The sequence below is a fragment of the Tympanuchus pallidicinctus genome, unplaced genomic scaffold (assembly GCF_026119805.1).
Source record: "Tympanuchus pallidicinctus isolate F22 unplaced genomic scaffold, pur_lepc_1.0 scaffold3, whole genome shotgun sequence".
Lineage (NCBI taxonomy): Eukaryota > Metazoa > Chordata > Aves > Galliformes > Phasianidae > Tympanuchus > Tympanuchus pallidicinctus.
This window is the reverse complement of record NW_026294747.1, coordinates 82,443,425-82,468,263: the sequence shown is the minus strand read 5'-3', so window position 1 is coordinate 82,468,263 and position 24,839 is coordinate 82,443,425. Positions and strand designations below refer to the sequence as shown.

Genomic DNA, 24,839 nt, shown 5'->3' with positions numbered 1-24,839 from the left:
GCTCCCCGCCCCCGTGCGGCACGGCCCGGGGCGGGGCGGGAGGCGGCGGGCAGCGCGGAGCCGGGATCGGCCATGGGGAAGGTGCTGGCGGCGGCTCTGGTCGGGATAGCGGCGGCGCTGGCGGCGGAGCGGCTGCTGGCGTTCCGGTGAGCGCGGCGGGAACGGCGGGAGCGCAGCCGGGGCGCGGGGCGCCGCCGCGTGCCGCGTGCCCGCGAGGGGTCCGCCGCCTCGGGGTGTGCGGGCTGCCCGTTGGCCGAACGGGACGTGGGAATCGGGGCTGCGAGCAGCTGCTGCGCTGCGTCCTGCTGAGGCCGAGCTCTGGCTGATAGGCCGCGTGCTTGTGAGGTGCACCCCAAGTTGGAAGCTAGCTGTGCCCTCTGAGTTGAGCACCAGCGCTGAAACGAGTTCACCTGGGTGCTGAAGTACTTCGTTGCACGCCGGTGCATCATTATGATTAGGATCCAAATGCTGAAGGATGTGCATCCAGCTCCTGACAGGTCTGCAACCCCTGCAGCTGCTGGCAGTCAGGTAGAGGCAGGTCTCCCACTAAAAACAGGATCCCCCGACGCCTGCGGGTGGGTTTCCTGCACGCTGAGCTCTCAGCAGTATCTGTAGGGCCACCGGGGAGCTACTGGTATCCCTGGGACCACCTGGCTGGAAGGCAGGAACCCAGCACAGCCTTCTGCTGCTCGTTGAGTTTGGTATATTGTGCCATGGTACAGGAGTCCCTGAAGTGCTTCAAAGATCAGGCTTGAGGAATTGCTACAGATCCTACAGACCTCATTCTTCTTAAATCAGGTTTGTTTATACAGCTATTATCTCCCTAATAGGCCTCGAGTAAAGTTCCTGTGGCAGAAAAAGAAGTTATTGTGTGCTTCTGTCTAAAGTTACACAGATTCTCTTGCCGACATGCTGCAGCTGCTAACTGTTCCCCAGAGAAAGCTCTGATCAAATCTGTAAAAGTTGGACAGGAGTTGAGCTGGGTTGTGCTGGGTTACTGTTTTCCTCAGAAGAATATATGTAACTTGTTCATATACGCACACCGTGTTCCTACGTGTATACAGAAACAGTATGTATGTAATGGATATCTGTTGTTCACTGGCATGCACACACAGTGTTATCATGCCATGACACTCAGTACCGTGTACCCCCCAGCCTCTGTGCTGAAGCAACAGCGCGCTGCCAGAAAGACTCAGGCAGTTTGGAGGGAACTGGGAGCAAACCCAACAATTAGAGGGGATTTTCAGTCCTGTCAGGTAGGAAGGAAAGTTCTTGGGCTGCTTAGCCTAGAGAAAGGGAATAGTGAAAGAGAGGGCTTTGAATATGTGACGGGTCGCTGCTCAGGAGAGGGATTGCTGCTGTGTGCCTCAAAGTGGGTCGGGAGGCGGGGGGCTGGAGCTGGAGCAAGGAGAGGTGCCAGGCGCCGGGCTGCACCAAGAGGCAAACTCCTGTTTTCCTGAAGCTGTGTCCCCTGATCTGTGGGTCCGACATGTTTTCGGAAGGCCGGTCAGCTATCTAGGCCATCTGGCTCGGTAGCTAAAGCTGCGTGAGCTAGATAAACTGACACATTTCGAAAAAGCCTCTGTGTATGCTGCAGGCTTGTGACCAGTGTCCTTTCGAATTACTCTCATTCCAGTTCACAAAGTGTTTCCCTGAGAATGCCGTCGGGATATCATCATCTCCCCTCGGCTGCTGGCTGTGCTCCCGCTGTGCTTTTGGCACTGCGAGGCTTGCAGGCCACTGGGGAAGGGCTCCTGCAACAGCAGGAAGGCAGAAATCCCAAGAAAGCAGCAGTACGAATACAGGACATGATTGCCCTGAGCTGGGGCCTTGCTGTGCTGGGGACTGAGATCCCCCCTGGGTGCTGGGAGAGCTCCTGCAAGAGCTTTTCTTGGCTCCTTTCCCTTGCACTCCTGTGCCCTATTTGTCGTTTCTCCTGGCCTGATGGGAACAACTAATGAGGGCAGTTCTGACAGCGATGCTTCCTATTTCATTATATTGGCTCATGACATTAGAGGTGGATGTTGGTGGTCTGGCAGCTGAGGTTGAACCTTCCCACCAATACGCTATTACATGTTCTTGCCGTGTGACGGATGGCAGCACAGGGGCAGTCTGACACAGTGGCGTCTGACGTGGGAGTGTGTATGAAGTAAAGGTGTGACACTGACTTCTTCCATGCAGAAGGAATGGCACCTACTCATATTCACTGACACTTGGTGAGCGTTTATGGAGCCCCAGCAGTGAATGTGAGCACAATTGAGGTGTTTGGTGGTGCCTTTCAGCAGTGGTAACAGCAACATGGAAGACAAGCCACATTCTGGACAGCCATGCACGGCTGTCACACCACAAAATGAAGACTGTCTTGGTCATCTCATCCACACGAATCAGCTGACAACCAAGGAACAGTATATGGAGCTGAATATTAGTTTCAATGCTTTGGAAATGCTGGTGCAAGTGTTGGAATATCCCAAAGTTTGTGCCAGGTGGGTCCCATGAATTCTCACATAGGAACAGAAAGAACATATAAGTTTGTCAGGATCTGTTGAGCCAATACAAGGCTAAAAGTGACAGTTTTCTGGATCACATCATTACTAGTGATGAGATGTGAGCCACTATGAGCTGGAGTCAAAAAGTGTGCCATGGAGTGCCAACATGTGAATTTCCCATCAAAGAAAATGCTCAAGCTGCAGCCCTCGATGGTTAAAATGATGTGCACTCTCTTTCGAGGTAGGAAAGGGGCGATCCTTCTGGATTTCATGGAACCTGGAAAACCATCAGCTCTGACCGCTGCACTGTGATGCTGACTAAGCTAAAGGCTCCAGTTTCTAGAGTCTGGCCAGAGAAAAAACAATCATTCTCCTGTAATGCAGTAACACCATGCGCCGTTTCAATTTGAAGACCATGGGGCACACTGCCAGTCTTGGCTGGACTGTCCTACTACATGCACCGTATGGTCTGGTTCTGGTGCCTTCTGACTTCTGTCTGGCTGGGCCAGAGAAAGATGGACTGTGTGGGCAACATTTTCCTAGCAGAGACACCACCACAGTGGCTGTGGTACAGTGGGTCACTGCTGCTGGTGCAGATGTTTATGAGTATGCAGGCTCTTGTTCATTGCTGATGAAAATGCAGAGCTAGCGGTGGTGACTGCGTTGACAAACAATGTTATGTAGCTGAGAACATGTTCTATCAAATAGTGTTATTGTGCTCTTTGAATCTGTTGTAGCTTCTATGAAAATAAATAGGAGGCATTACTTTCAGAGCAACCTACCGATGATATAAATGTGGATAGATTTTGCCATGTTTGCCATGAGATCTTTGCATTCGGAATTTCCTGTATGTGGAGCACAGTATTAACATGTGTGCACAGACCGTATGCAAAGGAAGAGTAAATGTTAGTTTAAAAGCTTTCTTTTTTGCAAATAAAATCTAGGACACCGGTTTGACATTTTTACATAGGAACTCAACATGCATGCTTATGACACTGCATGCTACCATGGTGAAAGAGAGCAGTCCTGGTGGTGAGGGGCTTTTCATGTATTAACGTAGATGTAGTGCAGTGGTGGAGAGGAAGAGACAGAAATCTGTTTAAGTGCCTGTCTGTCAGTGCCTCATCCTTTAAGCATGACCTGGGGATCTGCAGGCGTACTGGAGAGGCCATAAATTGTGCCAGTAGAGGTTCAGGCTGCAAATTAGGAATAACTTCATCTCAGAAAGAGTGGTGAAGGGACTGGCATAAGGTGCCAAGGGAGGTAGGTGTCACTGTCCTTGGAGGTCTTCAGGAATGATGTAGATGTGGCACTGAGGGATGTGGTCAGTGGGCATGGTGGCGTGGGCTGGTGGTTGGAGTAGGTGATCTTAGAGGTCTTTTCCAACCTAAATGATGCCATGATACTACGAAATCAGAATGGCTGACAGGGAGTGCTGTGGGTGAAAGAAAAGGAGAAGGGACAAAGAAATTAATCCTGAAAGCTGTACTGCCAAGTTTTGCTTGTTGTTAGGATGTCAGCAGTCGTGCCTTGCAATAACACTGCTGCTGCTTTTTAATGCAGAATGATAAATGGAGAAGTGCAGGCACACTGGGAATGGCTGTGGGCTGGGGTGGGAGGCTGCCCTTTCCCACCCACAGTGCTGGTCCTGGCTGCAGGGTGCTGCTATACTTAATGGCTGAAACCTGAAGAGAGCGTGGCTGTCATTTTAACTGGGGTGGGTGGCATGAAATCACGAAAGCTTCATCTCGGGAAGCACGTAACCATTCCGGCTGTTTGGGGCACCATTGCCAGTTCTGGGTTTTGCTTGTTCAGTGTTTGATTCGTTGCTGAGTTATGGCAGGCAATAAAGCAGACACAGCCAGGAGCATTACCTGCTCGGCAGCAGCTGCGTGTTAACCTGTTAACCTGCTCTTTCCTCTTGCAGGAACAGACTCAATGCTACACGAGAAGTTGACCCTGTAGCCCTCCCGAATTGCCAGCTCATAAAAGGGATTGGTAGGTGCTCAGAGCCCCTGAGTCCGCTGCTTCTGTCTGGTCTTCTGAAACTCACTGCTAAAGGCAGCTTCTGAGCCTCAGCCCGAAGGCAATGTGTTATTTCGCTTGCTGGCACGCTTTCGTATTTTGCCAAGCAGACTTTCAGGTGGAGAAAAGCCACAGGAAGAAAATTATACTGAAAAATTCCTTTGGCACCCTTCTTTTTTCATTGGTATTTAATGCTTCAGTAAGTATATACGTATGTATTGAAGGGTCATACTTGTCGTCCCAGTCCGGTTTGTGAAGAGGTTCAACTGAGTGGCTGCAATGTTGACTTTGAACTCTAGGTCTTGTGTTTAGTGCATGGGAATGTTTCTGTCTTATTTTTTTTTTTCCTCCTTCAGTATAACCCGAGTGTCAAACGATTACCTTTAAACACACAATCTGACTCCCTTTCCCCTGGATCGCACTGTTTAAGCTTAGCAGAGGCTTATTGGTGGTTTTTTCCCCTCCTCTAGTGTTACATTCTACTGAAATTGCATGGATTTTGCATGGGTGAGGAGTCTTCAGGTGAGACTGCAGAGCCTCGCCTTTGAGCTTGCTGAGTCACCGTGTCATTTCATAAATCCTCATGTCAGAATCAAACATCTCTAAAGTCCAATTGCTGCAGTGAATAGCTGTGTGCAGAGTTCCTTCGCCTGAGGTTATGTGCGGGAGAAGTCATTAGAAATCGCCTTTGAAAAGATCTTTTCAAGTCTTCAAGACCGAGCTGTAATTTACTCATGCAGGACTCAGTCATGCTCGCTTGGTGATGATTCATACAAGAATCAGTCCTCAGTAATTCTTTTAAGCATATTGCTCTTTACTATTACTGTTGAAGTCTGTCAGGACTTTTGCAAAACGCTTGCACTGATGAGGAAAGAAGAGCTGGAAATCACAGCTATAGCTTTGTTTAATTTCCAAACAGTATCTTAACTTCTGTGCCTGACGTTTACATGGCAATCAGGTGGATTCTGAGCACCTGGCTTTCCATGGAGGCTGCAGCAGATTTATATACAGAGCCTCAGTTCTGTTCCTCCAAAGGAACTTTTTCACAGTGAGGATGACGGAGCGCTGGCACAGGCTGCTCAGGGAGGTTGTGGATTCTCCTTCTCTAGGGATATTCAAGACCTGCCTGGACCCCCACTTGTGCAGCCTGCTATAGGGGGCTGTTTTGCAGGTGGGGTTGGGCTTGATGATCTGTGGAGGTCCCTTCCAGCTCCTACAATTCAGTGATTCTGTGAACTGGGCCCTGAGCACTGAGCTTGCCCCTCACCTCAGCTTCCTTCTGTCACAGTATTCAAAATGTGAAGCTAACTTGGTCTATTTCTGGCAGAAATAGAAATAACAATTTTGCAAATGTCTTCCAAAATTCATTCCAGAAGAGTTATATTGCTAAGCCCTGTAAGCTGCAGCCCTAGCATCTAAGTGCTGCATAGGTAGTGCTGTTCAAACCAGGGCTTTTGCTGTACTCATATCTCTGAGTTTGTTCACACTTCGCATAAAGGTATTTTCCTGTGCATCTCAGTCCTCCTGGGCCTTTTCCCTTTAAAATGCGATGATACCATTGAATGAAGAGTCTGTCACTCTTTTAAATATTAATTATATGAATTAATATTAATAATATATTAATTTAAAATATTCCTTGTGGCCTCGTAAGTGGGGCACAGGTGATGAGCTGGATCAGCTCGGTGCAGAATGTTCTTCAGCTGCACATGAAAACAGGCAGCTGCTGCAGTTTGTCATAATTACTTTAAAAACGAGGCATCTGTGTTAAAGGAAGCAAACCTAGAGTAAATGGAATTCTCTAGTGGGCCCTTTTATTTCTGCACAATTTCATCCTTTCTCTTTCTTTTTGAAGACTTTGATCTGTTCTGCTTGTCAAATACTGTGCAATATAGGCAAGATGGAACAAACAAAAAAACTGCAGGTCATCCTAAACTTCACTCACAAATATGTGAAAAGGGCCACGTTTGTAGAATCAGCGCTACCTTCTGAATTCTGTGGGGGTCTAATCACATCACTAGTTTATAATAAACTAATGGTGTGTCCTGAAGCAATAGCTGAAGTTCCAGAAGTTGCTGCAGAACCTTCTGGAAATACTTGCATTTTGGAGAAATTCATGGGATATAGGCATGATACTCACTTCCTTTGGACACGAAACCCAGATATGGCTTTTGTCAACTGCATCAGCAGAAGACATTGTACTAAGATAAAATAAAGAGCAGAGTAAATCATGTTTCTAGCTTTCTAGGTCTGTTGAACTCTTCTTTAAAACCTATGTAGATAATGTGGTGAATAAGCCTCTGGTGTGGCACAATTGGGCATGATGAATCAGTTCCTCTCTCTTTTGCTGATCATGCCAATGAACACAGAGCCCTCCCACCACGGTCCCTTCTCCCTGCTGGAGCTGAACCACCAAACAAGCCAAGCTTTCCTGGCTCTTCCTGCCATGCTCCTCTTTCACATATGCCATGAGATGGCTGAGAAGTGCCCGAATTTGCTTTGCTCTGCAGTTTTCCTCTAAGCAGTAGTAAGTAGTTCAGGGCATTGCTCTCCCTTCGTTCCTCCCGAAAGTCCTCCAGACTTGTGCTTTCTAATTGTCCATTTCCAGTTAGCTCTCTCTTCTGTGAGCTGGTCTTTCTTTTTTTCTAGCAAGAACTGGCAATGCTGGAAGTGATCACCCACAGTTAAAAGCGTGGTCTGACTAAGACAGCCCTCAGCTGTTAATGATGGAGCAGGCTCTCTGTCACTCAAGAGCTTTAACTAAATATTTGCTTATAACACTTAACCAAGTGTCCCAGCTCGAGTGCAGGAGCCAGTGTGTGAAATTCAGTGGGCTGGCTTATGTGCACATAGGGGCTGAGCCCTAAAGTCCTGCCCTGGAAATCCTTTAATCCAGAGCCTGCGCAGAGCAGAGCTGCCAAAAGCAGGCCGGCTCGTTCTGCATCACACAGGGCATGTGGTGCTGGGGACATGTTAGCCTCCAAAAAGAAGTGATTCCGGAGCTGTTGCCTAACCTAGAGTGCTACTCTTGCTTTTAGTACTCTGCTGAATTTTTCTGCTGGGCTTTATCTATCAAGCAGCTGTATGAGACAGTGGCATTGTGTGAGCTGGAATTGTGCTCAGTAGGAGATTTTTCAGTGGGGAATGTTTTATGTCTTCTGACAGAAACTGTTTTATCTCTGTTTTGCAGAAACTGGTTCAGAAGACATTGACATCCTTCCTAATGGACTGGCTTTCATCAGCTCTGTAAGTATCCCTCTCTGTGCAGGGGCAGGCTCTGCCTGATCTGCAGAGGCAATAGGTGAAGCCTGCAAGATGGTCTCTTTAGTTCCTATGAGCCTGGATGTCAGCCCAGACCTGACTTGTGTTCACCAGTGTTTCCTTGCTTGAGCAAGTGCGCTCCTCAACACAACAGCGGTGGCTGCCGATCTCACATGTGTATCCCATTGCACTTGTGTAACCTTGAATTTCTTTCATGCTGCTTACTTGAAATGTTGAAATGTAAAACCTCTCCACTGTAGAAAAGGTGTGCTAACTCCTTATTGTCTTAAAATAAAAGCAAAACCAACACCACAGATTTTGTGTGGTGATTTTGTTGTTTCCGGTTGAGAGATTTTTTTGCTTCTAGGCTCTCTCTCAAACTTCTCTTTGTAATCAGGAAGAGAGGCCTACAAATTATTTTCTAAAACAGAAGCTGATTTTTTTTCATTTGTGTGCTCTGGGCACATCTGAATGTCTGTGTCAGAAGTGTGAGCTGCCCCAGCCCTGCCCTTCACCATGACTTTACCATGTTTCTGTTGGATGCATTTGGCTGTGCTGGTCTTCCAGTTCATTCCCCCAGGAGCATCTTTGCACGGGGTGGTTTGAAGCACAGGGAGAGTTTGAATAAACTGTGCTGCCCCACAGTGGTTGGGCGAAGGCCTTGGGCTCTGGCGTCTCCTGGTGCAGCAGTCTAAGCCCTGTACCTGGGGCTCTGCTCAGTGCTGGCCCATGGAGACAGCGTGGCCTGGCCAGGGATGCTTGGTATGGTGTTATGGCACCATGGTGGGGCTGATGGCACCTTGACGGTGGCTGTAGGATGCGAGGAGCTTGGAGGAGCAGCAGGAGAACTGTTCTGTTCCCACCTGGGAAGTACAGGAGCTGAGCCAGCACAGGGTAGGAGGCCTTGTCCATGTAGCATGGACCCCAGCTTGTTCCCTCTGTTCCATGGCCTCAGGGCTCACCAGAGACAGCAGAGCCTATCCCCCTGCTGCACTGCAGCTGGTGGCTGGAGCAGAAGGCAAATCTGGTGTGTGCTTGCAGACTCCCAACAGGGCTCCTGAATTTACAGTCATGCTGTGCTCCTCTTGCCTTTCAGCCGGAAATGATCTGCTTATGTTTTGGTTTTACAGGGTTTGAAATACCCAGGATTGAAGAGCTTTGCACCAGACAAGCCAGGTGAAATTTTTTTGATGGATTTGAATGAAAAAAAGCCAAAAGCATCTGAACTGAGAATCAGCCGTGGATTTGATTTAGGATCATTTACCCCTCATGGGATCAGCACTTACATAGACAAAGGTGAGGAGAACTTTAACCCATGATGGTAGTAAACCTCACTCTAAGGGCTACAAGCAGAAATCTCTCTGGGGCCTTGCATTACCCCCAGTAACCAACATACTGTGGGAGAGAAAACATTTTTCAGGCACTTGATCTTTTGAGGGTTTTTTTCTAAAGGTTGGCTGCTGAACCAAAAGCTTTTGCACATCAAAGGTCTCAAACTGTCCAAGACAGAAAGATGCACTCTATACTGAAAGGAAAGAAAGCATGGGAGATGTTTGAAAAGGCAAAAGCCATGTGAAGTTAATCTTGCCAGTTTACATCTGTCATCCTTGGGTTCAAGGGTCTCCAGGAGACACGTGCTTCACTGATAAGCAGTGGTCAGACAGCGGGGAGGCAGCAAGTGGCTGTCCATGACCACCCTTCTGTGCTGTCCTTCCTTTCTTTTCCCCTGTTGTTTCACTGGGGCTTCAAGTAAGTCAACTAGAAGTCCTGAATATGCTCAAAGAGAGCCATTCCTGCAGCTTCACTGGCTTCCCAAGGCAGGCACCCTTTAAGAGATGTTCCACTGGAGAAATTGATGGCCAATTTAGGGTCTCACCAGCACAGCTGGGTAAAGGTACTGCAGTATTACAGAGTAAAAGCGAAGGCTTGACTGCAGCTTTCTTGGGACACATGGTAAGTAAACCAAAGGGACCGAATTTGCTGGGGTTCTGCCCCTCCTTCCTAGCTGACTGTGGCTATATTCCATACAACCAGCCACTGTAAGGCATCAAGCTGTGAAATCCAATGGCCTGGGCACTCATAAAAAGCCTTTATTTTACTTCCATGTGGTAGAAACGCGGTAGTAAAAGTTTTGTTTACATGGCAATGCTCTGCAGCTGACCCATGTCAGTGGATAGATGGAGATCTGGATCCAGTTGCATTGGATCCTGCATTAGTTTGGTAATCATTCTGCCTCCAAAGAGCCAGGAGGGAAATGCACCAAATCCCAAACTGTTCCACACTACTGTTGCAGAGATCTAGTGCAATCCAGCTTTTTCCTTTTCCTTCTTTTAAGATGACACCGTGTACCTCTTTGTTGTGAATCATCCACACCAGAAGAGCACAGTAGAATTGTTTAAATTTATGGAAGAGGACAATTCTCTTGTACATCTAAAAACCATTCGACACGACCTTCTGACAAGGTATTGGAGCCAAAAGAACAAGCTTTTTTAGTGGAATCCAAAGTCGGATATTCTTGATTTTAGGGTGTTACTAACACAGGCTAATTTGTCTTTAACCAGATGTCTGGTTTCTCTTTTTAATGACTTTTTATCCATGCCATTAAAAATGGTATTCCTCCAGTCTCTTCTGTAGTGAGAATTTTAACAGTTGTATCGCTAAGTCAGTCTTAAGCTCCACTGTGATTGATGCCAGTGAATTAGCTGTTTGGCATCCTTTTCTTCTCTCATGTAACCCATTCTCAGTTCCCCACAGATAGGAATCTTCAGATACTCTTTTATTCTGAATTGTTATTTTGTAAAAGTAACCATACTTCTAGCTTTTTCTTTTCTCTCATTTCCTACAGAATTTTCTTGGTCTGTACTACTGCAAAATGACTGTAAGATAAAGGTAGCCTGAAAGATAAAGCTGTCACAACTCCTACTGGTTTTCTGGTTTCCAGCTGAACGTAATCAAAAGAGAAAAATTTCCATGGTCTTGTAAGCAGGTAGCCAGATTTCCTGTTTATGTCGTACCATCTTGTTCAGCTTTCAGCACTGCATAATTCTGGTGCATAAAAAAGGAACATAGAACTAAAAAGGGAGGCTCTAAACAACACAGTGATTGTCAAAGTTGTAATTTGATGTGAAAGCTGTAATTGCAGCCCCTTTGTGACCATGGATTGTCTGTGTTCTCGCTGGATTCTGTGCAGTCTTACAGTGCTTCTTCATACCCCTCATTTTGTTCTTTTCTTTTTCTCTTTTCTTTTTCAGTGTGAATGATGTAGTAGCTGTGGGGCCTGACAGCTTCTATGCTACCAATGACCACTACTTCTCTGACTTCATCTTGATGTTCTTGGAAATGTACTTGGGTTTAACTTGGTCAAATGTGGTTTACTACAGTCCAAAAGAAGTTAAAGAAGTGGCAGCTGGGTTTTATTCAGCCAATGGAATTAACATTTCACCCGACAAAAAGTAAGTTTCTTCTTGCCTCAGATTTTATTCAACCACACTTAAGAATCCCCAAGTCCTAGGTGGACAATAGGACCCTCTGTGGTCAGTGGCTGCCCTGGCTCATGAGAGGCAAGATGCTACCTGTAGAGCACAGGTGATGCAATGGGTTTGTAGAACAGAAGCCACATGTGTTTGTCTTTAGCTGCAGGCAGTGTTTGTTGTTCTGTATGGTGGTTTATACGCAATGAGAGCAAAGGCTTTGCATTCTAACCAGCTGGTACAGAAAGTCATGTGTGTTGTTTCCAAGGATTAACGGGGCAGGCTTTCTGAAAGTGAGGAAGGCTGTACAGTCCTACAGTCTGAACCCCCGTGTCTGAACCAGTCGTGTGGTTTAGACTAACTTAAATTTATTTAAAAAGGAAAAAAAAAAGATTTGGAGATATGATCCTTCGAGGCCTGCTTAGTAGAAGAACAGTGGAGCAGTGTTTCAGCGGGCTCAGTGCTCTCTGGCCTGCTTGACATTTCTGTTACTACACAAGGAGTATAAGGTGAAATTCCTTGCAGGAAGAGCTGGGCTTACACAAGAGGAACTGACTGTTTTTGGTGTTTGCTTACTTGTGCACATTGCTAAGAGGCGCTTTCTTTTGAAGGTACATCTATATTGCAGATATATTTGATCATAATGTCCATGTTATGGAAAAGCATGCTGATTGGAATTTAACCCATGTGAAGGTAAGGTGCTGCAGTTCCAGAGAAAAAAAGAAGCATATGTGAATTTTGGACAGAGTAGTCCCTATGATGCTTCCACTTTTCACCTGCTGGTTGGAACGGCTCTTGCCATGATGATCTTTAAGGTCTTTTCCAACTTGAGCAATTCTGTGATTCTATGACTCCTACTCCTTGCAGAGCTGTATGACTCCTACCAGCAGGTCCCGCCATCAGAGAAGGGTCTTGCAGGGGAAGTCTGCTCCAGGCAGCCTGGGTGTGTCCTCAGAGAACAGAAGTAACCAACATGAGCATGGTAGAAGGTGGAAAAATCTCAGAGCAGGCTTCCGGCATGGAGGAGGGGATAAAGTGGGCAGGGAAGGAAGAGATCGTTGAGGGAGAAAATAATGACATACAGTCAGGCTGGGTTATGTGAGATGAGAGTCTTGGATAGGTTTATTGTTTATGACTGATATTTAACTTCCAGGGCTTCTGACAGCTTTAACATCTCTCTTTTTCTTATTCTCTCTCTGTGCTGGACAGACGCTGCAGCTGGACACTCTTGCCGATAACTTGTCTGTTGATCCTGACACTGGGGATATCTGGACAGGATGTCATCCAAATGGGATGAAGCTATTCTTCGATGACCCAGATAACCCTCCTGCCTCTGAGGTGCCTTTTGGGAGATGTCTCTGGCTATCTCTGTGCCAGAAAGTGCCATTGTCCAAACCATCCTTGTGTAGCTTAGCTATGGGTTACAGAGAAAAGTGCCTGGACAGCCTCTGTGAAGGCAAAGACTGTGCTTGCTCCTGGCTGAGAGCTTCTGCTCTCACGTGGGAAACCTGAGTAGCACGTACTCAGTTTACAAACACCTATTTGGATCCTTAAGAGACAGCTGAATAATTCTCACATAGGAGTTCAGTCATTCCAGGCTCCTTAGGCTGCTTTCTGTGCAGCTGTGGCTGAGCAATCAGATTTTGATGGACTGTGTTAATTACTGAGCCAGCACCCCTGAGCCAAACCAAAGCAGCGCTGAGCGCAGAGCAGGGCCAGGAGCACTCTCTCTGGAACGAAGTGTGCAGGCGCAGTCCATCAGCAGGTGACATGCCGTGCTTCCTCCTCCTGGCATCGGTGAGGTGCTGGCAGCAGGGCGTGCAGGTGGCTGATTGTTGTGTTGTCCGAGGCTTCCCATGAGACACGAGTCAAAACGGTCCTCGTTCGTAGCTGTAGATTTATGATAGTGGGTGGCTGTTTACTCTGTCTTGAAAAAGATTGGAAATGAGAAGATGTTGAGTAGAAGGTGTTTTAGCCTGGAGGAAAACAGGTGCATTCCTCATGCTGGGGCAGCCTCTCGACTGCAGTGAATCCAAACAGCAGGTCTTCCTGGACCGTGCTTCCCTGAACCTGTGGTCCTATCACAGGAGCCACGTGGTGAAGTCATCATGGTTAGCAGCAGCAGATGATGCTCGTTTGTTTAAATTACCATCCTGATGTGCCCTCTGCCTATAGTAGGTTTCAGTATCTGTGTCCCTGGCAGGTCCTGCGCATCCAGAACATCCTGGCAGAGCAGCCCACGGTGACGCGTGTCTATGCTGAGAATGGCTCCGTGCTGCAGGGGACCTCGGTGGCAACAGTCTACAACAGGAAACTGCTCATTGGCACAGTCTTCCACAGAGCCCTGTACTGTGAGCTATAGCTGTCCTGGTAAGGCCTCACAGGGAGCACAGGTGGGCACTTTGCCGCAATACACTGCAAAGTGAGCCCCAGCTCAGGCTGCCCAGGGCCCCATCCAACCTGACCTCGAGCACCTCCAGGGATGGGGCTTCCACAGCTCTCTGGGCAGCAGTGCCACTTGAGGCTTGTGTCACTATTTGTTCTCACTATTTGTTCTCCAGCAGATTAAGTGCTTTGTAATAAAGAGATCACGTCCTGAACCAGAGCTGCTAACACAGCTGAAGCGCTCCCTGTGCTGGGACTGCATTTACTTTGTGGCTGTCTAACAGCCAGCATTTCCCTCAGCATTGTTGCGAACAGCTGATCAAAGATATACTTCACCTTTGCCAGCAGTGTGGAGCATCTCCAGGTGTAAACCAACAAATTGCTGGGGCTTGTCACACTCCTTTTGTTTTGGGCCATTCACAAAATGAGGAGTGTGTTCTCTCATGGCTGTTAACTATTCCCTTGCAGCAGGTTTTTGTAGCAGCCTGCCTACAGGTAGAGGCACAGCAAGGACATGAGCGTAACGCCTCCAGTCTCAGGATGCTGCTGAGCAGACACATTTTACATGTCAGTTTTGGACTTCCAGACACTTAACACTTCAGTGCATCTGTTTTAATTAAGTTCTTGCTTATGGGTTGGGGCTGCTCTTACACCCTGCAGGTGTTGTTTGTGTCAGTGGAAGGAAGCATCAGTGATGTGGCTGCTGGGCAGCCCAGCTGAGGCCCCAAGGCTTCCCATCCTGTGCTGAGCTCCTGGCCGGGGTTCTGCCAGGGGTGAAGCCAGCAAGAGACCGACAGAGCAGACACTGTGTGTCCCCTTCCCTAATTTAATGCTTTACTAATAGAGAATCAATAAAGAAAAAAGATAGATTACTGTGTTGAGCAGGTGAACTGCTGTGCTTTGAATGTGTGAAACGCTCATTACAGCTAAACTACACTTCCGTGTAAAATATGAAAGCAGCTTTTAGAACAACAAACGTTGACCAGCATCAGTGTGAGAGCAGCCAACCTGGACAACAGCCTGCAGCAAAACTGTGCTGTGTTCCATCTGCTTACCGAGAAAAAAAAGTCATTCTCTTTCCTTACCCTGTATATATTTATATTTACTTCTTTTTGCATCACTGCAGACCGTAAATGAGATCCAGTCTGAGGCCCAGGAGCCACACTTTGGCCAACAGCTGGGATCAGAACAACACAGAAGGAAGGAGAGGACAAATGCCGTGTTACCATTTATTACTTCTGGAATGACCAACGAATGGGCAGGAAAGTGAGGACTCGATACAAATTCTAATAAAGATTCAGGATTTCTCATTTTATTGCATTCGTTGTCTAACAACAATAATACTCATTGGCAAGAAATTTATTTACACTAACAAATTAACTTCAAACCACGAGGCTTTGTTGTTTATATTTAAACTGTAAGAAAACAAAGGGCCACCATGATGTTTTGTTTTGATGTCTCCAAATAACTAAACATTAAAGAAAATCATCTGGGGGAAAACTCAACGATCTAGAGAAATTCCTATTGACTAAAGCACAAGGGGACAAGCTCAGACATGGCACTACCGCGTCCTTCATGCAGATGATTCGACACCAAGATGTACAAACAGAAAGCTCAGGGTTAAACATGCACTTCATATACATTTGACCTCTTTAAAAAAACAACCGAAAAAGGAAAAAATGTGAAGCGCAACCACCTCTTCAACCATATAAAAAGGAACAACATTACAAAGCCAATTTCTACAGTGAGCACAGTGCATTTTAGTCTTTTAGCTGCCTGGTCTTCTAGCAGTACGTACACCGGTGGGTGAGCATTGCAGCGTGGTCGGAAGATACAAAAGCAGCAATTCAGACACTCCATGTGTGCAGGGAAGTCCAAGGGCAGAGGAGCGATCCACGGTCAGCGGTGACCCTGGGGGAAGTCACTCACAGCCCACTCAGAAATGAGCTGCCCAAAGAGCTCCAGCACAAATCAGGCTTATAAAGTGTAAGAATGGGCTTTTCTTCCCGGAATACCAACAGTGCAGTACACCAACCCTGCCAAGCCTTCCCCCACCTAAAAACCAGCACGAGGACATCACGCAGGAAGACCCACCGGAAAACACTCCAGGTTTTAACAGAACTTTTAACACTTTGGGAGCCACAAAATGCACAAGGCTCCGCAAGCAGAGCAAAGCCGATGTGCCGGCTCCATGCCCACAGCCTGCAGCAGCCCACCTGCTGCTGCTGAGCAGAGGTGCTGAGGTGCACACATCCATGTGCACAGACACGTCCATGTGCACAGACGCACACAGACTCACGCCTGTTCATTTCAAGAGGACCCAAGTCACAGTCACTTGGCCTCTTCATTTCTGAGCCACTTCATTATTTTCTGTTGTTAACAAACTCTGAAAGGACCCATCCAACTGCCGCCTGCACTCAGCTGGTAAAGACTTCCAAGTTCATTAAGCGTGTGCCTGCTTTTATCATTTTTTTTTTTTCCCAGTGTTCTGGCTCACAGCTTTGGTTTCCTGAGGTTTTAAATGAGGGAAGCATGGGAGGAGGGAATTGCTACAGAAAGGGTCCAGCCTCTCTGCCACTTGGACGACATTGCAGGGGAAGAGGCCACGCCTCAAAAAAACAAAATCAGGTTTTCCTTTCTGACAGTAGTTTTCCACCGTAAACATGTGGCTAAATAATTAATACATGATTTAATTCCTGCAAACTTCCCTTAAACTTCAGCACTGAGAAACAGCACAGACCACACTGCAGAGCCTTCCAAGACCCACAGCTGGCTATATGCAAAGCGTTTCTTTTGCTTTTCAATGCTGGGGTGACACAGTGTCACCCACCTCTTATTTGCCAGCACACGAGCAGCTCAGAGGTGGAGCAGCTTGAGAGGCAGGAGGCTTAGATGAAAGCAAGCAGCTGGAGTGTTAGAAATCCTGATGCTAGGTGAATGCTAATGAGAGCGGAAGACAGGCAAACCTCAGAGTTGCCCGCTCAGTAATTCCTGTAAAACCTGGATCCTTGCAGTATCCCTGCAGCAGACCAGAGTCATGGCACAACAGATGCCTTTGCAAAAGGAATCAAAACTAAACCAGATTTGCATACGCTGAGATACAAACATCACCTAATTCTTTTCAGCTTCTCAGTAATGGCTGCTGGTCTGCTAGACAACTGTAGCCCATGAGGTAGAATAGGCTCTACCAACAGTGAGCACCACCACTCCTGCTGGAACCACTGGGAAAAGTACATGCAGTGGCAAGCAGTGCTCTGTGCACTAAACACATACCAGCCTGAGCTCCTTCCTCATGCCTGGTCCTGGTCCACCCAGGCAGATGGAAACCTCACTGGGAGCTGTAACTCATGTCACACAGGGGAAAACACAAGCTGGAAGAGAGATCCAGAGACCTGGATAGAGCAAAGAGCCACTGCGCTCCCCCAATACCTCAGTGCAAGACTTCAGGACTCCAGTAACCTGCCATGCTGCAAGCACTTTCTGCTTTTCCAAGCTTCAGTAGCTCTCCCTTCTCCTCTGTGGGCTAAGCCTGCACTCTAACACAAGCCGCAAGCACAGTGTGTGCATGCAGGCAGATGGGCACCACCATGGCAATAGGAGCAAACCAGAAGCATCCCTGTGCTGCCCCAGCAGCAGTCACCTTCTGCCAGCCGTGGGCAGCTGGGCATGGAGCAGGCGCAGGCATTGCAGAGGCATGGAACCACCGAGCTGCCTGCACAGCGCTCTGTCAGCACATCCAGCACTGCAAGAATGATGCAAAAATGGGCTACAGATACTCCTGCAGGTGAGCCAAGAGAAAGTCTCTGCAGTCATTTAGGGTGGACTTCTGCGTTTCTTATTACATACGCACACAAAACCATTAGTCTGACTTAGCATTGGTTTACAGGAAATTTAAATTCACCACGATGAGACAACTTCATCTTCTGTTTCATAGATGCCGTTACACAATAAAAGGGGAAGAAATGCCACACAACTTTAAACATCCTATAGAACAGCAAGAGAGGTTTCAGACCGCACTGCTCTGTATGTCTGTAGTCCAGCACATTTGTCTGTGCCCCGAAAATGTGATCATAATAAAAGGAACCGTATAAATCTCTTTTATCACAGGAAGAGGAGCGAACTCCTGACATTGCTTGGTTTGTTCTGTTTCCATGTGTTGATCAATATGCATTTTATGGTTTTATTTTAACTTTAAGCTACTGCTTTTTAATTTTATTTTTTTAATCGGAGACTAACGAAGTACCATTACCACATAGCAATAAAAAACACACAAAGACTGTAAGGATTTCAGTAGGTCAAATTAGTTATTCTGCAGACTAAGAACCTGATTTACAAACAGATTAACGAGGCACTTTTCTAAGCTGCAAGAATGAAAACTCAACATATAATGCCAAGCAGCCTGCTCAGGTTCCTAGGAACACAGACAACATAAAGCAGGGACACCACCTCAGATTACTGCATACAACCACTTAAACATTACTATAATGTAAACACAACTTAAAGACATCAAATGCATTTTATCAACATTGTATTTAAAATATGAAATTTCCAGTTTCTTCCAGATAACTTCTCTCACTTGAGTACAAATTTATAACCTCCTCAGATGACAGAACGCTACTTCTATCAGGCTGTTAAAACTTTTGTGTATTTTTTTTTCCAACAGAGAGTGCACAAATATTCACTCCAATGTGGAATTCTTGTTAGCACGTCTATTTTTGCCTGTGGTCTATCTCAAGAAAAATATCAGAAGCCATTAGAAATATTAGAAAGTATCTCTGATGCTAGTTTCGTTCTTATGTTTGAGTAAAATATACATCAGAAACTTGTAGAAATTGGATTTAGAAGCAAAAACTAAGGTAAGACTAAGTAGATATGCTATGTAGTAGCTTTGAATGCAGTAGGCTCTGTCAGTGTACAGGCCATTCTACACATCAAAGAAATGATTATGATCAAAGACATTTAACTCTAAACATTGCACCTGAACTGTTTCAAATCTGAATTTCAGAGAACTTGACAGGCAAATCTGAATGTCATAAAGTACAGAGCAAGAGAGAAGCCAAGCCAAACTAAAACAAACATTTTCTTCCAAGGAATTCAACGTTGGCAAATTTGAAGTTCAAGTTTCTACCTTTGCATCAACATCTTAAACAATTTCCATGGTAGCACGACTGGCCAGATGAAGGCTGCAACTTTCAGGATGCACAAACAGAAAGTGATGTTTCTCAAATACAAATGCTGCTGCATAGTTAGCTCTGATTAAAAGCGGTAATGTAACACCTCCTGTTTCCTGTGGTGGATATTTGCCACTTGTCTTTTCATTCTTTAGAAGAAATGCTGAATATTTTAATATCACTCTTAAGAGGCAGTAACATCACCCAGTGCGAGTTATGCTCTGCTTCTGTCACAGTCAGAACTATTCAGCAGGCTTCGCCAATGGACTTAACAAGCTGGGAGAACAGGAATCTCTAGCATATGTAACAAGACTGTTAAACCATCCAATTGTTCTGCAGCCCATGCCTATAAATTCAGGTTTTAGTAGAGATATTCTTTCAACACATCAATCAAAACAGTTAATAGATGGCAGCTTTGGATTTAGTAACTTTCGCCTCCAAGGCAGCACTGATCTTAGAAGCAACGTACTGAATTCAATCCTAACCAGAATCCCTCTTCTTCCTCTGCTTAAAGTGCACTTCTGTAAAAACTGAAAGTCTTCAGCAGACTCAACTTTGATAATCGTTTCCAATGACAGCTTCCTAACAGCACAGCACAAAACATACACTTCCAGTGCTTACTGGAGAACGCATCTGAAGATGTGTTTTTCTTGGAAAAAAAAAAATACAAAACAAAACAAAACAAGCCCAGTTTCCTGTTCAAAATACATGAAAAAGAAAGCACAGTGTGCTATAAGAAAGTTACCTACGCACTGGGAGCACAAAGAAATTTATACAGATCTATACGCTGTGCTCTAGATAGAAATTCATCCTTGCTCAGATATCTAAAGGATAAATGTTATCCTCAGATTTCTGTGTAAACCCACGTAATCGTTTAAGGCTTTGCCTCCTTCCTGGATTAACTACTGTACAGTTAACAGAAAGAGTTCCACCTCCTGTCTTTTACCCAGGGGGGATATCCACTCTCCTGTCTTTATCTCCAGTGTATATTAAGCAGTCACAGAACAGTTGTGTTTCCAGAGCAGTGTCACTTCAACGTACTGTTGCAAGATGAAACTTACTCCAGTAGACAGAATTGAGTATCAAAGCGCAAATTCCAGTTAGAAAGTTAAGTAAGTCATCTTTCAGACAGAGAAAATTCCTTTTACTCAGATGTATAAATGTTCACCAATCGCTTTGACTGGCCATCGTGTTCAGAAGAGGTGAAGCAGTGGACCATGCTCCTCAGCATCATGCTGGTTACTGAAGTGACCGAACACACAGAGCTCAAAAGAAAAGAGTAGTTTGGAAGGAAACACTGCCACACAAATATGAAACCTGTTAGCTGTCAACAACAACAAAACAAACCGAGGGGTTGGGGTTGTTTAACATGGCAACAACAACGAGCGAGAAGGGGATGTGCAGGAAAACAAAACTACACAAGATAAAGTTCCCCGGTCATTCTATGTATAGCTCCATTTCTCTGTACACACTCGTGTAATGAACGGCAAGAAAGCTGAAGGGGCACCAAAGCAGGTGTGAGTTTCTCTTCCCTCGAAGTGCCTCCAAGTTACAACGCAGCAGCACCTCTGCTTGTCACTGCTCATTAGTGCCCTCTGTTGCTTCTGACGAAGACTTGTCTGTTTTCTTCGATTTCCTCTGCAGTTGCTCTTGTTCCTTCTTCCGAAGCTTTTCCCTTTGCTTTTCCATTTTCTCTTGGGCTTTGCGAGCTTTCTCCAGAGACGCTTTCATTTCCTTTAGCTTTTTTTTAACGATTGCCCTGTCCTGGGAAGATGTCATACCAAGAGCCTGAGATAGGGAAAATTTAAAAAGATTTTCATATAGTTTATTCTATCACCATTTTTTCCCTATTTTTTATATCCTGGTAAAAACTCTTCTCAGAGAGAAGATGATCACAACTGAATGACTTTGTGATACTGACTACCATAGTCAAATTTTAATAGCATTTTATACTTCTGAAAAAGTTTCCATCCTTCCACTTACAGAATATTAAAGGAGATTTCTCTGCAACCAAAGTTCTACTATATTCATTTCACTGAGGCAAGAAGGAAAAGAAATATTAAACTATTTGCCTGAGGTCATCTAAGTCTACGAAGAACAAGACTTCCCAATTCTCATTGCTATTCCTTAGTCAAAAGTTCCCTTGCTGTCTTCCAACTTTTTTGGGTGATGTTTCAGGGAGGAAACACTGAATTTTGACTTTCAGATACGCTGAGCCTCCCCCAACACCTTCCTATATTTATTTTTTATAAAACTGGGCTCATATTTTCACTGCATGAACCAATGCATTCTTATACATCAGAACTGTATTTAATTCCAACATAGTACAATTGGTGTCCAGCTTTTGACTCTCCAGTACCACATTTTACAGTTGCTACTTCAGATGCATTTTTATTTACAATCTTCTATGCATTGCCCTGTTGTAAAACAGAGCTGGATGAGAACGATGTGCACGCAAATACCATTTACATATGGTCCCTTATGATTTATGCAGGAAACACTGGTACACTATACCTACCCAGAGTTTTCACAAAGCCAATTCCCTCTGTTTCTGAAGCTGCCGAACCTAAGTGCACATGAGAATTTCTCTGAATGCTGCTGTGGCTTTCTACTCTATGCATATTGCTCAAGTCTATCATGATTCCACACACAGAAGCCCTCTGCTTTCTGGCAGAACTCTTAATTCCTCGATCTCAAGTGACAATAAATAATACAGTTAACCTCGCATTCCGCTCAGTCAGTTACCTTAAGCTTACTCCCATCCAGCTGAAGGAGATGCTCCCCATTAATGTTTTGGGCGCTGAATTCAGAAACGTACTGTTCAAGGTTCAGGCTCATTAACCAGTGGGAAACCTGCTGCACAGTCCATTCTTGCACAGCCCGGTTCTGGCACTGACTGTGTTTTGGAGACTGTCCGTCATCGAGGATCTGTGACAAAAACGTGCCGCCTTGTTATGAAAAGGGCAACACTGACCAGCAGTAGCATTTTTCTGCACAAACCACCAGCGTCAGAACACAGGTCCCCTACTACCCTTATCCTACTGTAACAACAAATTATTGCACCCGTATCTAACCAGGTACCTAAGAATTGATGCAAGGTACCTAAACTTTTCCTACTGATAAGCAGGAGAAAGGAACTGGCATTCCTTTTAATTCAAAGGGGTTGAAATGGCCAGGTGGCACAGATCTAAGCAAGCACAGCTCCCACTCGCTCACAAGATCTTTATCCTTCAAGTTACAAGGTTTCTAATGGACGCAGAGTATTCTGCAATCCACTTCCCAGGCACACTCATTCATCTTTATTGTGTGTTTAAGTTGCAAAACAAGAAATTTAGGGAAAAAAAAAGCCTCACAAAAACCATTCTGAAGTTCAAAGTGGTGACACCAAACAGCCAGCGAGACCGATGCTGCCTACAGAAGACTATGAAATGACACAGGAACAGTAAGGAACACACAGCAATCCCGCAGCCTCTGCCCTGCTCTCCACATATGGTGCTGCCCAGGAGAAGAGCACAAACAGCACCAGCAGGGGCAGGTGGGCCTTCAGCTGCTTCAGCCCTGAGAGTCCTCTCTGCCACTTCTTTCCACCCAAGGGAAAGCTGGTGGGGTCTGAAACAAAAGCCACTCTGTGGAAACTTCAGCCGGCACAGCAGCTGCTACAGGCTGCTGCAGCTGTCTCCTGTTTGAACAGCTTTACCACTGGGTTAGATGATGCTGGGAGTTCTTTCAGCCTCTGGCCATCCATTTCTCAGGGATGGGGAAATGACAGTTCAAGCACAGCTTTTTCTGGCAGCCAGCAGAACCTCAGTGCAGCTGATGCTTGGCCTGGTGGGTGTGCTCTGGCACGGGCCCTCCTCCCCCTTCTAACATACCACAAAAGCTGCAATTTGCCATGGCCTTGAAAAGAGAGGGGAGCTGAAGACAAGGCAGGTGGAGCCAATGACATCTGTGTGTTGTGCTCAAACAAGGGCATTTGCCACACAACACAGGGAAACAAGAAGAGCAAATCTGCAAATGAGACAGTACATTGCCACGCGATGGTCACACAATTCACCACAACAGCACACTGGTATCTCACCTCATCATCAATCATATCCAGGCTCTGAGTGAGGGAGCAACAAAGAAATGGGAAAGAAAAGCATTATAGAAACAAAATACAGAACATGTAACAGCATGTAAAAGTTTGGGTAAGGGTAGCACCAAGATTTGCAAAACAGATAAGGCTACTCAAAAAACAGAGATTTCTTGGAAAAAAAATTACTTCCAGAAGCAGAGAGGTTATGTTGAAAGCTCAGCACACACACGATTTGGCAGCTAAGCCAGAGATTGTGCCAATGAAGCCCCATGAGTTGATAGTCTTGACACACTGGAACCAGTGGGACCTTGCCTGATGGCTCCAATTGCTAGAGCAAAAACTACTTAGAGGACAACAGACCACAGGACCTGGGTTCCCTCCCTACCCTTTCCTCTCATTCTGCTTCAAATAATTATGCGAAGTCTGCCCAAGAACCATGAGCAAGAGAGCACTTGCAGCAATGCCCTACATCACGTCCAAGCAGCAGCCTCACCATGCCAGGGCACAACTTGGTACAATACAGGGTACAGAGAAAACCTGTTCATTTTTACAGACCAGTTCAAACATGGCATTTTAGAAGCATCCAAATAGAAACAAGCCAAATGAAATGGTTAGTTTCAGTGGGAACAGGGTACTGTTACAATAAAATATTTGATAAAATGGGAAGGAAAATTATAAAAGCATGAAAAGTATTATCAAGGTAGAATTAATACTAAACAAAGTATAAATGATCTCTTTATTGTTTTCAGTAATTCACAGTATATGCAGTCTCCTACCTACTACTCTCCTATGATTCTTCTAAATGTTTACCCTTTCTAATCTGTGGTAAGTGCTACAGAATGACTGGCCTTGCAGACTTCCATTTTGGCAAACGGGGTTGGTACAGAACGGCTCTCATTCCTTAAACCTGTGCAAAACATGACAGCAGTAATAACACAAGCTTGTCATTGAAAAGAAAGGAAGCCACAGATTCTTGAAGTTCCTCCTCTCTAAAAAAAGCCTTGGCTCAAACCTTAAGTGAAAATTACAAAGTTCTTACTCAGCGTTTGTAAGAGGACAAATGCATGGGTTTCCTAAGTCCACAGGATGTACAGCTGTCAAACTGGGCAGTTTCACTGACCTGAGCCAAACAACAAGTATCTTAAAAATGTGCATTCAATATATTATATTCCACTCAATTCTGTCACTGATTTATAGGGTCAGAAACGCTTTTTCACATTTTCACAGGTCAAAAGCCATCTAGTTGAAGAATCAAACTCAAAATCCACTGTGTATGTGCAAAGCAAGCACAAAGAATGCAAACTGGATTGACACATACACACTCTAATCACTATATACACATTGAGGTACAGAATACACAATAACTGCATGTACAGGTCATTATTATTTTAATATATCATGGTAAAAATAGTCTAGATGCAGGTGCTTTACATTTTAACTATGTTTATCCAATTACACTGCATCTTTATCATCTGAAAACTGTCTCAATTATGTTTATTTTAGTGTATAGATAGGTCCACACGTACACATACAGAACGCAGGAGCAGTGTATTGAAATGTGTGAGGATAGAGCAGCTCTACAGAAACCAGCTGCATTTAACAATACTGCACAACGATCCTACAATAATACCATAGGCCACAGGCCAATTGTTTAAAATAATTACTGTATGAACAAGAAAAACTGAGATACTGAAACCAAGATTAATTCCTTTTCTTCTCCCTTTATATGCCTAAAACCATCCCTTCACTGCTTGAGTAATTATCAAGGGAAACGCTGTGGGAGAAAGAAGACAATCATTTCCCACCTTGAACAATTCCAGCAACATACCTCATCTGACGACAGTGCTAAGGAGTGTGAGAAACCTGGGGTTTTGGGTTCTGCTCCTAAACCACTCAGATCAGCTGAACTTGTGCTGCTGGGACTGAAGTCATCATTGAACGTGAAATTCTGTAGGGAAAAAAGACAATT

At 45.4% G+C, this 24,839-nt stretch overlaps 2 protein-coding genes across 10 annotated transcripts in view; one reads left to right on the top strand and one right to left on the bottom strand.

The window, feature by feature from the left end:
- Positions 1 to 6: 6 nt before the first annotated feature.
- Positions 7 to 14,934, top strand: LOC128085270 (serum paraoxonase/arylesterase 2). 3 transcript variants are annotated; one of them, XM_052692414.1, is made up of 10 exons: positions 7 to 146; positions 4,414 to 4,484; positions 7,699 to 7,754; positions 8,900 to 9,065; positions 10,105 to 10,231; positions 11,021 to 11,221; positions 11,851 to 11,932; positions 12,449 to 12,577; positions 13,443 to 13,609; positions 14,751 to 14,934. In XM_052692414.1, the coding sequence occupies exons 1-9, from the start codon at positions 73 to 75 to the stop codon at positions 13,599 to 13,601; spliced, it is 1,065 nt and encodes a 354-aa protein (XP_052548374.1). In that variant the 5' UTR covers positions 7 to 72; the 3' UTR covers positions 13,602 to 13,609; positions 14,751 to 14,934. The 3 variants fall into 3 exon arrangements, with proteins under 3 accessions (XP_052548374.1, XP_052548376.1, XP_052548373.1); XM_052692416.1 differs by lacking the exon at positions 7 to 146 and adding an exon at positions 451 to 497; XM_052692413.1 differs by lacking the exon at positions 7 to 146 and adding an exon at positions 2,284 to 2,483.
- The window catches only part of PPP1R9A (protein phosphatase 1 regulatory subunit 9A), a 132,915-nt gene continuing 122,984 nt past the window's right edge, over positions 14,909 to 24,839 (bottom strand). For 3 of the 7 annotated variants that reach the window (XM_052692377.1, XM_052692376.1, XM_052692380.1), the window contains 4 exons: positions 24,699 to 24,818; positions 22,874 to 22,897; positions 21,541 to 21,723; positions 14,909 to 20,583 (listed from right to left, as the gene is read on the bottom strand). In XM_052692377.1, the coding sequence (XP_052548337.1) occupies positions 20,371 to 20,583; positions 21,541 to 21,723; positions 22,874 to 22,897; positions 24,699 to 24,818 (540 nt within the window). In that variant the 3' untranslated portion in view covers positions 14,909 to 20,370. The remainder of the gene's footprint in view (positions 20,584 to 21,540; positions 21,724 to 22,873; positions 22,898 to 24,698; positions 24,819 to 24,839) is intronic. The other 4 variants (XM_052692378.1, XM_052692381.1, XR_008208866.1 and 1 more) reach the window with 3 other exon arrangements.

Bases quoted from the DNA above. Each gene is read 5' to 3' on its own strand.
- LOC128085270 (XM_052692413.1), top strand. From the start codon at position 2,299: ATGGAAGACAAGCCACATTCTGGACAGCCATGCACGGCTGTCACACCA. The intron at 11,222-11,850 runs GTAAGTTTCTTC...TTTCTTTTGAAG, and splicing joins AACATTTCACCCGACAAAAA to GTACATCTATATTGCAGATA. The intron at 12,578-13,442 runs GTGCCTTTTGGG...TGTCCCTGGCAG, and splicing joins ATAACCCTCCTGCCTCTGAG to GTCCTGCGCATCCAGAACAT.